At 36.8% G+C, this 13,018-nt stretch overlaps 1 protein-coding gene across 1 annotated transcript; it reads left to right on the top strand.

Annotated features, from left to right (window-relative positions):
* The first annotated feature begins 1,324 nt into the window (after positions 1-1,324).
* Positions 1,325-12,557, top strand: clnk (cytokine dependent hematopoietic cell linker). Its single transcript, XM_030739854.1, has 17 exons — positions 1,325-1,464; positions 4,708-4,748; positions 6,812-6,959; positions 8,136-8,188; positions 8,298-8,352; positions 8,981-9,031; positions 9,118-9,152; positions 9,259-9,269; positions 9,361-9,444; positions 9,675-9,699; positions 9,878-9,896; positions 9,987-10,068; positions 10,155-10,171; positions 10,251-10,345; positions 11,494-11,568; positions 11,763-11,918; positions 12,003-12,557. The coding sequence occupies exons 2-17, from the start codon at positions 4,746-4,748 to the stop codon at positions 12,153-12,155; spliced, it is 1,062 nt and encodes a 353-aa protein (XP_030595714.1). The 5' UTR covers positions 1,325-1,464; positions 4,708-4,745; the 3' UTR covers positions 12,156-12,557.
* The last annotated feature ends 461 nt before the right edge of the window (positions 12,558-13,018 follow it).

A 13,018-nucleotide genomic window follows, 5' to 3' on the forward strand; every position in this document is an offset into this window, starting at 1 on the left:
TGATATCTGCAAAAAAAAACGATGTATGAACAAAAGTCATAATTAACAGAAAAGTAATAGTAATGCCAGCAAGGAGTTATCATCAAAGCCTAATGAGGCAGAATTAACTTCACAGGAAATGCCAGCAGCTCATTGACTCCAGGTATGACCATTAACAGATGGCCAGAGCAATAAAAATGAAACTCATCTTCTAATAGTGTGTGCAATCTTTGGACTGAATGACCCAAAAGTTTTCCATTTCCTTTGAGTTAAAAAGTAACCTCAAATAAGTCCACAGGTTCACCACTTTCTGAAAGTGAGAGAAGGAGGCTTTTAAAAAGAACATCACCAATATAACTTCCTGGTCTGGCTCCAAGTTTTGTTTTTTTTAAAAAATCAATAAGTAATATCCATACCTTTGTCTCTAACTACTGTCAATGAGCCAGGTTCATAGGCCAATAAAGCTTCACTCTATGGTCACTTCACAGCCCACAGTGAAACATTTGGAACATGATTCAGCAGATTTCTCTCATCTGAGCTTTTACATAACTATTAATGGTTAGTTTTATGCCTCCAGATGTCCAATTTTGGTTTACATTCAGCACCAAAGCATATAACTATCGCACTGTGAGTGCTGAAGGTGTGACCGAAACCTTTTTCAAAGTATAAGGTGTTTTCAGTATTGGGTGCTTCTGCTATAAAAATGTATAAATATTGTACTAAAGTAAAATATTGCTTTGAAAGGTTAAACCTTGTTAAAATATTTTACTCAGATTGGAAGCTGGGTTCACCTCTGTGTTTGTTACATAAACTAAGCCAGTTGATGAATGGGTAAATGTCACCGTTCTTCCTTTAGCGCTTGGCAGAGCAGATGTCAAAATGTCAGTTTGTTCCTGCTCAAATCAACAGAAAAACTCATTGGTGTGCAGAGTCATTTGACCCTGATTTACTGAACAACTGGTCTGATGTTGAATTTTATACATGTAGTTAAAAGTCTGATGTTAGAAGAAAATAGTGTCAGACGTAAGCTGTCGAAATCACAGGAAACATTTATCACAGAGCAAAACGTTGCTGCAGAAGTAATAAAGAAACTTAAAAATAAATAAATAGAATATCTATATTAACACGGATGCAGCTACAAAATATTTTGCTGATTTTCTGAATCGACAGATTTCTGTTAGTAAAGTCAGGGCGCAGATGCACAAGCAGAGACCCCTCAGCAAACAGCCATTTTATTGCCTAAAACAATGAAGACCTCGAGTTATAGGGTAGTTACTCACCACACAGGAAGTTATTTTAGGTTACAGTGGGCTGCTTAACTCTGAGAGTCAGAGGCTTGATGCAACTTAAGTGTCTCTGTGCGTACAGCGGGAAGGAAGATAAACTGCAGACACTTTCTTTCTGTAACCAGATATAAACCAAATAAGCAGAAACTGCTGGTCACCTGCTGATGAAGGTGTGCTTGCCGCATAGTCTTCAGAAAAGGTGGGTTAACTTTGAGTTGAACTTTAAAATTCTGCATTTGTGAGTGTGTAAATGTAACAGAACAAACCAGCACTGAAGTTTTTCTGTACTAAAAATAGATGAAAGGGTCTTAATAGGAAAGGGGGGGCCTTTGAAAGGCAAGCGCTACTGCAAAAGATGCGAAACTTGCTTTGATTAGAATTTTTAAAACAAGCTTCCATTTGCTTTAAACTGCAACGTAAAGTTATTTTATCTTGTGTGTTAAGCTATTATGTTAAATGTAATGCCATTGATACACTCTGTGGTAAAATACTTACTCTAATTGTGAAGCATAAAAAAAATAATTACAGAGTAAAATCAAAATATAAAAGATGCACAAAGGCCAAATGAATCTGGTTGTTTCTAAATACCCGTGTGCATTCATATTTACTGCTACAAATCAAACTAGCAGAAGACATAAACACATCTGTCAACAGACATTAACAACAGAAGTAAATAACATTTAGCGATAATCCTCATATTTTGCGTTCTGATGATAGTGTTTGCTCACAGTGAGCTTTTTCTCGCTCGCTGCAGTTGATACGTTCTTGATCCCCGTAGCAAAGCCAGGTCACAAATCCTTAAGTAGTGCGGTGGTTTGAGTTGCCACAATCCTCTGCACCCAATTTCCATGGGGCAGAAGTTTATTTTCCAGACTAACTGCTCAACCTCAGATGCTAGCTTCATGTATCTAATCTCCCTTTTCATATGTCTCACCCCACCCCACTTCCTGTGGCCCAGTAAGCTCTGCAAAGCAGTCAGACAGCCTCACTGAGCGTTGGACCACAGTGCCAAATCTTATGCTGTGTTTGCTGTGGCTTGAGTTGGTAGCCTGTAATGTCAGCTGGCATTTTCACAATCCTTCACTTTGTTGAAATGTCCTAACTACTATTCTGGGCAGGTTTCCTTCCTGCTTCCTGTTTTGTTTTTCCTTCATGGCCAAAAAGATTCAAATATCAAAACCTGTCAATCAAAGATTGGCGGATTAGTCCTGACTCTGTGCGTCTCTTCCTCTTCGTGCCTCTTTTGGAAACAGGATTTTAAAATTCACTGAACATTTTTAAAGCTCAAAAATTACACAAATGAAGGAATTGTGACCGCATGTCTCTGTCTGGGTGCAGAGTGCTAATGCAAAAGTGGAGCAAATGTCTTTTTGCCCTTCACTTGTTTCATTGTCAGATTGGATTTCTGTTCATTTGATCTGAGTGACCAAATATGACCAAATTTAAAACAATGTCATTTCTGTGATATTCCTGATCTTGTGGACCACTTCAAGTCTGCTATTTTATCTGCACTTTTAACCCCCCTTTTTAGCTAGAAAAAAAAAAAGACTGAAACCTCTAGAGCACTTTATTCATTCATTGTTACTGTGAAAGCAGTGTGCAGCACATTGTAATTCAACAATATGCTCTCCTAGACTACAGAAGAAATAAGGAACATCTGCTTTCCTGAGCATTTCTTACCTACTTGAGATAACTGTGATTGTGAGGTTTTCTTTTCGAACTTTGTGAAGGTAGTCTAATTTGGTGCAGAATGAGATTGTGCTATTCAAAATGCAGCAGCATATTTACATGGGCCACATTGGCATCGCATACGGGTGTAATTTTTACATTTGTTACACTGTTACCAAAAACAAAGTGGAATTCATGGAATTTTTTTTTGCTACGTTTATTGTAAGTTGACTGATTTTAAGATTTAAAAAAAAAAAAAACTGTAAACAAAATTTGGAAAAATCAGCAACATAATCTTGAACTTACAGAGAGATACTTTTAGACACATAATGCGATATTTCCAAATTGGCCGATCTAAAACAGGATATTGATGGGTTTGTGCATTTAACCAAAATCTAATGTTATGTTTCCTCTACCTCCAATAATTGGCCAATATAATTTTGTTTCTTATTATGCTGATAATACTTAACCCTCAGAAAACTAAAATCAGTTATATCAAAGACTCACTGCTGGTGATTAATAATTATCCCTATTTCTGTATTCATCTGTATGTTTGAGCCCATCCAGATAAACACTTCACCATGAGGGCGTGTCACTTTATAGATGAGTCTGTTTTTTGGTATTTCTGAATCTAATAGGTTATGTTGTAAGGTGTGTAACTCTAGTGAAGAACTTAAATCCTAAAAAGTATGTGACTGCCTAAAGCAGCTGTGAATTCTCCACTGTAGTCGCTATTTTTTATCCCTCGGAGTACAAACTGCGGTTCAACCCTGACAGGATTGACCAGCATATAAATGACTAATGACATTAGAATTATATAACCCACATATTCAGTGTAGGAATTACCAGGATCAGAAGTGTGTACACAGAAAAACGAAAGTGCTCCAAATTCAGTTGAACAGCAATCCCTGTGAAGTCACGGGTGGGTAATGCCCTCAGTAATTCGAGTTACACCGCATCAGGACCGACATTGTTAACCTCCATTAGGAGCTGCCTAAACTAAATTACATATGTGTTATTTCCTCCTTCAAATCCTACATAATATCATTTTAAGGAGGAATTAATATGGATATGTGAGCATTTTTTTTAAAAACAAAAAGAAGAAAATCACCAGCAAACATCATCATCAGTATCTTGACTTTTAACTAATAAAGAAGCTTAGTTTTTGGGAGAGTTTTGTCAAAATTGCTAACCATAATTCAGCTTTGACCAAGTAGCAGTCACAACACCAAACCTGTTAATGTCAGTGGGAATTTTATTCATACAGGACATTTCATTAAATGTAAACTCAACGTGCTTAACAGAAAGATAAATGAAGAGATACAATAAGGATGAGTAGTTCTGAGGCTTTTGCAGCATGTTATAAAGGTTACCCAAATTTGGTTGTTATCAAGTTATTATTATTTTTGATATCATCAGTGCTTCTGTTTGAAGTAGGACCTCCCAAACCAAGTGAAGATGCCAGATTTAAAGTGATAAACCTTTAATGGATGGCTTAAGTTAATATTTAAACAAAAGGTTCAAAAATTCCACAACAGTTTCTGTCATGATAAAAAATATAATTCAGACCCAAAAGAAAAACAGGGTGACACCAGGTGACAGCAGCAGGAGGCTACAAACAGCTCTGTTTGGTTGCATATAACGACCTCATTCCTCTGCATGTGTAACTGTTGAGTAAGAAAAGTCCAAGGACAAAACTGTGTTGGAAGGCCACATTCTTTAGCTGAACACCCAACTAATGATGTTTTTCATTTTTGTTTCACCCCCTCGTTAGCTGCAGAGAGAGGGAACAGCCATGAGTCTGCTGTGATAATGGTGAGTTATGGCGCCCGTATCCACAACGTTTCGCTGCTGGTTCCACATGAATGTTCCCAGGGAATACTTTGGGAGTCTGCAGCCCCCTGTGTAATTACCTTTTAGCACAGAAATGGCTAAAAAGTGAGACACGGCTCTGTCATTGTTAGTGCATGGTTAAAACCAACACAGTGTAGGCGACAAGGATTGTTCTCTGTACTTTTGTATCTTTTGGCTATATTAATATTAATTCTGATTTTAAATTGTGAAATATTTTTATATTAATGTCACTAATTTATATTGTAATTATCTCCTAAATTTATACAGGATGGTTATATTCATCTCTGATTTTGATCAGGAACTCTGCAGACATGTGTTGGTTATTTGCAATGGCTGTTACTATTAATGATACATGAAAAGACATGAATACATGTATTATATGTCTATCATTTCAAGACTTAAAAGGTCTTGAGAAATTAAAACAGTTGTCATTTATTCTAAAAAGAAATATATTGTTCATGTTGTGAATATATAATGTCAGCATTTATGACTTACAAGGAAACGCTCTTGATCTTCGCTGACTGTGTTTGGTGGAAACCTTCAGATGCTGTTTGCGATGTACTTTCCTAAGATCTCAGGCTCACAGTGCTTCTCAGAAATGCAGCGCAGAACAATGGCATGAGGCACAAAGTGCTAACGCTCAAATTTACTGTCCAAAATCACATAAAGTCTTCTCGTTCCCCTTTGATCCTCTTGAACGAGGACAAGGCGTGCACATCAGAAACGTCATTTTAAATGCAAAAAACACATGAAAGAGCAAGTCTGCTCTGGGTTAAACTCTAGCATCTAGCATCTCTATCTATAATGAATGATCATTTGAATTCTATAACCTGGATTAAAGATGCTGAGTTAGAGCTAACTGAACTCTATAAGAAAAACTGTAAGTTCTACCATATCCTGAATGCTTCTTTAGAAATCCAACAAAAAAAATGTGTAACAGATCTGAAGTATGTTTTGTTTTTCTCATGAATGGAGTTTTCCATGATTGTGATTCTGTCAATTAGAGCTAATATCTCTGTAAAGATCAGATATTGTTATATAATTTAATGTGGTTTAAATCTCAGTGTGATGACATTATCATTGCTCAGCTCTTGACGGTTTATTGCAATCTTGCTTAATCATCGTCTGTATTTTTTTCCGAATAATAAATAATGCTTTAGTTTTATAAATTGGGAATTTGAGAAAAAAAAAAATACTCCATACATATACAGCCCAGTATCTTTTAGAATAGTCTCATCATTACATCATTGCATCATTATAGACAGAAAACATGGACACAGGATTTCCACTTTATTCCTGTGACAAAATATTCAGTTTGGGCTCTGCACACATGTCTAATGGTGACACTGCAGCTGCGGCTATGTGGAAAAGTCCGTCTAGACTGTCCTCCTCATTAAAAGCAAAGCAGTTCTGATGTGGAGGTCACAGCTTTTTAACTGAAGGCGACGAGCAGGTTTGATTTGACATGATCAACGCGCTCGCTAATCGCGTATTCATCGTAATCTCGCCCATTTTTACAACTTTGCAACAGAAGCACAAAACATCAAACATGGGTCACAATGCCCTTTGTGTCACATGTCATTAACTTCCACAAATAGACAATGCTGATTTTTAACACTGTCACAATCTATAACAGTTTTTTTTCTATGATGTGTTGGCTTTGGTGTCTGTGTGACTGCAAATAAGGAAATCCCTGGGGGACAAGCAGCAGCTTATATCACCATAGTGGCTTCCTGTGCTCAGTGTGTACATGTGCATCGAAACCGCCAAGAGCTGTGTGCTATATTACTTTATACTGATGTTAGGGACAAGAACAGTTTATGTATATATATATATATATATAGATAGATAGATAGATAGATAGATAGATAGATAGATAGATAGATAGATAGATAGATAGATAGATAGATAGATAGATAGATAGATAGATAGATAGATAGATAGATAGATAGATAGATAGATAGATAGATATTGTATTGTATAAAATTCTCCACTATGATGAAGCTGCAATTTTCTCTTCACAGGATCGTAGCAGAGCAGATCGAAACAAAACTCAAAAATGTATTAACGACACAGAGGAACCCAAATACGATGTGGTGGATAACCAAGAACAAGTGCTAAGTGTACGCATTCTTCCTGCGAGGCCCATAAATGATGACAGAGAGTATGCAGGTAGACAGAAAGTCTTTCATTTCTCCTTCACTTCCTGTTTGATATTAATGTTAGTTTAGTATTAAAGTCTCTTTTGAAGTACACCTCAGTTCCAGTTTGATTTAAATTTTGTGAGTTTTTTTGGTGTTGTTGAAAATGAGTTTAAAGTGTCTTTGGTAAGAGCACTGGGGAATGACATTTATTTTGTATTAATCAAGCACATAAAATCATGAAAGTAAGAGGAGTTTGGTGTATCAATTTTACTGAGTGCACTTCTAGTTGTTGTTATTATTATTATTATTATTATTATTATTATTATTATTATTATTATTATTATTATTATTATTATTATTATTATTATTAATAATAATAATAATAATAATAAAAATAATAATAACTAGAAGTGTTATTCTTATTATTATCCTTTGTCTTAATGAGTGAATCTGGTCTTTTTTGATGCACTTTAGTAATTCTCATTATTTCTTAATTGTATACATATAGAGTGGATTAAGTTCGTAAGTCCATAAATTCCTTGGCATCAGCCTCTAATTACTTTGATGTAAATCACAAGAATTAATCATTAAGTCCCAAACGTCTCCAAACTTGACTTAAAGTAATATTTGTACTTCAGCTGACACAGTGACGCTGAGCATATTTTACTTTCCTACAGAGTAAAGCTCTCGTGAATATAATTAGAATGAAACTGAATGAGGTGCAGGAAAAAAAAAAAAAAAATAGCTCCACCATAAACTGTGGTGAGAATGAAAGCAGCCTGGATCTGAGAAAGAGCTCGTGCTGAGTGAGCATGATCTGCCAGTGGGTCTCCAGGGCCATCTGTTGGCTGAGTCAGACTGCGGGAGATTACAATTATCCAGCAGCTGAGGGGGAAGAGAGGGAAATATGCAGCGCGAACAGACTCACTTTACTCTCCTGCTTGGATGTGGCCCACAGCCAGGGGCCTCACAGCTGCATGTCTACAACTTTACACTGAATGTGGCTTTTAAATTTGTTCACACTTGGAGTATTCTCCCTCTGTAATCAATACAGTCTGCTGCTGCAGTGCACTACCGGGACTGACATCGACCAACTTACAGGAACGACACAAACTCACGGGGTGTTTAAACTGTCAGCTAACACTGGAGTTACAGAAAGTACTATCATTACAGTCATTAATAGAGTGTTTATTTTGCCTTTAAGACAGGGATCTCCCAAGGTCATCATCAGCTCAGAATATTTCACCATTTGCCCCTGTAAGGTTTTTTTTGTTTTGTTTTGTTCTTCTTTAATTAATATACAATTTGAATGGAACTAACGTACTCACTGTACTCACAAACTTGGTGGTGTTTTTCAATTAATCAGAGTAACTCCAACATCCTTCCAAGATGTTCACCCAGAGAAACACCATTTACAACAGGTAAACCTACAAAACACAACTCCTAAAGAAATTTGGGAGTCACTGTCGTACGCTTGATGTCAAAATCTGGTGGTGGCTGTGGACATTCAGCTAGTTTGGATTTTAACCTCTGCATAGCAGATTAGATGACATATGTAGTTTGTTTGTTTGTTTGCAGGATTAGTCAAAAATGAACAGAAATTTGCATTTAAAGTTTACCAGAGGTGACACTTGGGCCAACATAGAGGTGACTGGACTATTGGGAAGGATTCGTCATTATTTACCATTCACCATTTACCATTTAGAAATAGGAAGACATTGGATATTTTTAACATCTTCACAAATAGATTTAAAATTGGAATAAGAAAAGAAAAAGGGAGGCACTGTCTTGATATATATATATACCCCTGGATCCATGAAATAATTTGCCTTTGGCCGAGGTGTGCAGCTTAATGTAAAAGCTCCTGATCCCAGCAGATTTGGCAGCATGTAATATTACTAGATTAGTTGAAGGATACCTGTTGCTTTTAGTTAAATGTAATTTAATATTTTCCATAGACTGAGTAAAAGCTGAATCTGTCCCAAAAGAAGCAATCACTTTAAACTGCGAGCTTACTTTCCATCTTTGTCGTCCATGTTTGAAACACAGGACCTGTTGTAAACAGAGATCTGAAGCCTGGCAGACAAAAGATTAAATCAGGTAACAGGTCAGATGACTGCAAATATTTTATCTGTCTGGGTCCCAGTTTGCATCTCACACTGTATATCCATATGGTGTATTTACAGATAGGAAGATCCCACCTGTGGCACAAGGAGATCAGGTAACCGCACGTGCCAAAAAGCACAGTTTACTTTTTCTCCATATAAACGGTGATGCTGGTAAACTATTAATCAGGTGATCCTCTTTCTCTCTTTCAAACATCACAGCACTCACACAGGTATTTTTTTATCAATTATTATTCAAGTTACTCATTGTTGTGTTTACCTGCCTTATGGATGGACTTACTGTTCGAGGCTTTGTTCTTCCAGGAGCTTGCCAACGCCTTCACCTTTTACCCTGGAGTTGGTCAGTGTCTTGTCTGGAATGGCTGAACAGGAACCCTTCAAGAGAGAGTGAGTGTTAATTTTTATTTTATGACACTTGTCTCAGCTCCCTGCAGTTTTAATTTGCTGTAGCTGACGCTGAACCAACGTAATGCTTTCTCCTGCATTGATGGTGAAAACAATACCTAACGGTGTGTACAGTGTAGCAATGACACCATCTGCTGGTTGGGAAAATAATCACAGAAAGTGCTCTTTTTCACAAAGCTTATTGTCATATTGTCTATTTCATTTGATTTCAGAAGAGAGCGTGAGACAGCGAGAAACGTAAGTAGCCAAAAATGCAGAACTTATTTAAGAATATATATTTGATGTTTTTGTGTTTTATTCACCATATTGAGTCCTATGATTGTGAAATAAACATGCCTAATAAAGTGATATTTTCATTTCATGAATAAAACATGCATTGTGTTTTAACCAAACTGCCTTTTTATACTCTTAACAGTTCAGTTCGCATATGAAAGGTAAGATAAAGCCACGTACAAATAAACAATGAATGTATTAGTTTGGTGAAAACATCTTCACAATTATATTCACTCCAAATATGTTTTTAGGTCCTCTCAGCTCTGAAAGTCTTTTAGGCCCCCAAAGCAATTACAGGCATTCTTTGGATTTGGAGTCTCACATGGAAAGAAGGTCTGACTTCAAATTCTCTGGATTCTCAGGATGCTTTTTTAATGTTGTGTCTTATTTAACATGCATCTTTTCGGTCCTTTATTTAGGTCCCAACAAAGTCTAGGTAAGTATCTTTGAGGTCATCATTATCAGTCATTATACAGTTACTGATTTAATAAGTCACCACTGACATCTATTTAAAGAAAGGGTGCCATCAAAACGCCATCACCACGAGTGGCCTCAGACGAAAGAAGACTTTGACCAGCATGACTTTGTTCCCATGGAAAAGCCTCAAGAGGTAAATGTGCGGCTATAGTCATGTGGAAAAGAAAGCTTTCACAGGAATCTGAAAATTCATGTGAAAAATAAGTACACCCCATGACTCAATAGCTTTTTATTTTCTGTATGACTTTACCCGTCTCTCACATCATTACAACGTTGCTTCAGTTCACTGAGGTTTGCAGGCATTCAGTCATGCACAACTTTCTTAACTTCCCACTATGCATTTTAATCAGGTAGAGGTCTGGACTTTGACTGGTTGATTGATCCAATTTCAGTCATGCTTTAGCTGTCGGATTTCCTCACATTTGATTCTAGAATACTTTGGTATGCAAAGGAATTCATAGTTGATTCAATGACTGCAAGGTGCCCTGGTCCTGTGGCTACAAAACAAGCCTAAATCTTCATTCCTCCACCACCGTGTGTGACAGTTAGCATGAGCTGTTTGTGCCACTTCATGCCACTGAGTCACTTCATTATTGCACACACACAGTTGTTTATTAATACAATTTTTACACACGCTGAGTAATGTTTTTCCAGGGCGTTTGCGCAGCAGTGGAGTGCCAACTGTTTTTTCTAAAACGCCACACGGATGCCTGCTATGTTTACAGACAGTGTGTGTGTCACTCCTCTGGCCCACACCTGCTATACAGGGGAGTTTAATTAGCAAATACATGCTAGGCCTGCCATTCTCCTCAGCTGGCACTGCTACCCAAATAACAGTGCACCACCTCTCCCTCTAAGAGCTGAGCCAAGAAACCACACCCTGTCCACTATGGCCAAATATCTATACTTTGGTCTTATCTGTCAAAAGTGCATCATTTTAAAGGTCGTGTGGTTTGTTAAGATGCAAACTTTTTATGCAGCTTTGCACGACCAGCATTGCACAGTGGGGTGAATCTGCTGACTGCTCCATACCAACAAAATGCCAAAAATTCTCTGGTGATAGACACTTGATGATGATCGGGTAATCGGGTACATTTGATTAGCAGCACATGGCTGCTAATTACCCCCTTAATTCCTATGGAAACAGTGGGGGTGTACTTATTTTTTCACAACTGTACATAATTAGTCCAAATTAATCCTGTAATGAAGAATGATCTTTGTCCTTTCACAACATGATATTAAGTAGCTGTGAACACACTGATCACTGAACCTTTCTGGCAGACCTGTGAGGAAGACTGGTACATTGGATCATGTAATCGAGCAGATGCTGAGCACGCCTTGCACCTGGTGAACAAGGTATATCAATATGAGTTTGTTTAAAAATGTACCTGAACATGCCTTAAGCTCGGACAGATGTTACATATAATAATTCACTTTCTTGGTCAAGGCTTTTAGATCAATATCACATGAAAGAGTGAAAACAACAGATTTAACTGCAGGTGAAGAGACTAACAGAAATATTCCTTTCTTTTTGTAATTCCTCACATCAGGATGGGGCGTTTTTGGTACGAGACTGCTCCACCAACAACAGCACTGAACCCTTGGTATTGGTTGTGTATCATGAGAAGAAGGTTTATAATGTAAAAATTCGGTTCATTGAGACCACAAAAAAGTATGCATTGGGAACAGGATATCGTTCAAATGATGTGAGTAGACTAAATTCAGAAAACAGTTCACAAAGAACCCTCCCCGACATTGAGCTTACTGTGACTCACTTTCTTTTTCCTCAGATGTTTGACTCTGTGGCAGACATCATCAAGTTCCACTCCATATTTCCAATAACACTCATCAGTGGGAGAAACATGACCGGAAACAAATACCCAGACAACTGTGTGCTGACATTTCCGATAACTAAATGGGATGTTGAACGGCTGCTACAATAGCATGTGAACCTTGCCAGCAACAATCTGTTGATGTGCGACCAGTAACATTCACAAAGTTTTTTGTACTCATCCACGGCTTTTGTATACAAATGCACTGGATATGAATGTCAAAATTAGTTTAGATAATAATCACGTGTTAAAGTTACATAACGTTATTTTTAAAGTAATTCTATGGGAAAATTGTTCTAAATCTTTTTGGGTCCAGTAATACAAAATCTCTCACAATCCTAATACTGATTTAACTGGTTTGGTCATAGCATAGATAATTTGGCAGGAATTATCGGACTTAATGTGCGTTCTTTCTTGGTTCTGTAAAATGCACTTTTTAATGATACAGCACAATTTATTTTAAGATTTTTTTTTTACAGATGTCAGATAATAGTGATTTTGATCCTAATTATCCTAATTTAATGTTTTCAAATTGTATTGTTTTATAGCAGCAATCCAAAATACAGAAATTGTAACTGTACAATTATAAAATCAACAAAGCTGGAAGCAGATAGACTAGTCTTTGGTCATTTTTGCTTTATAAATCATTTTAAACATATACACAAATCTAGTAATAAATAAAAGAAATATTAAATATGAATCTATTATTAAAATAGTTGACTTAATTCAATTAAAAATTGATCATGTAAGAACTGTGAGATATAAACTACTAAGTCTAAATTAGCTCACTACATAAGTAGTTTAATATTTTCATATGATTTTTTTCTCCTTGTATCATTTTCTTGGGCAGGAAGTGGCCCTGCTCACTGTGGCAATAGTGAGTAGGGCCACTCCCTTGCATCCGCTTGCTGTGCTGCATGATGTCCCATCCCTTCTTTTTTATTACATCATAGTCATTACGGCTCTTGACACAT

The sequence above is a fragment of the Archocentrus centrarchus genome, chromosome 10 (assembly GCF_007364275.1).
Source record: "Archocentrus centrarchus isolate MPI-CPG fArcCen1 chromosome 10, fArcCen1, whole genome shotgun sequence".
NCBI lineage: Eukaryota > Metazoa > Chordata > Actinopteri > Cichliformes > Cichlidae > Archocentrus > Archocentrus centrarchus.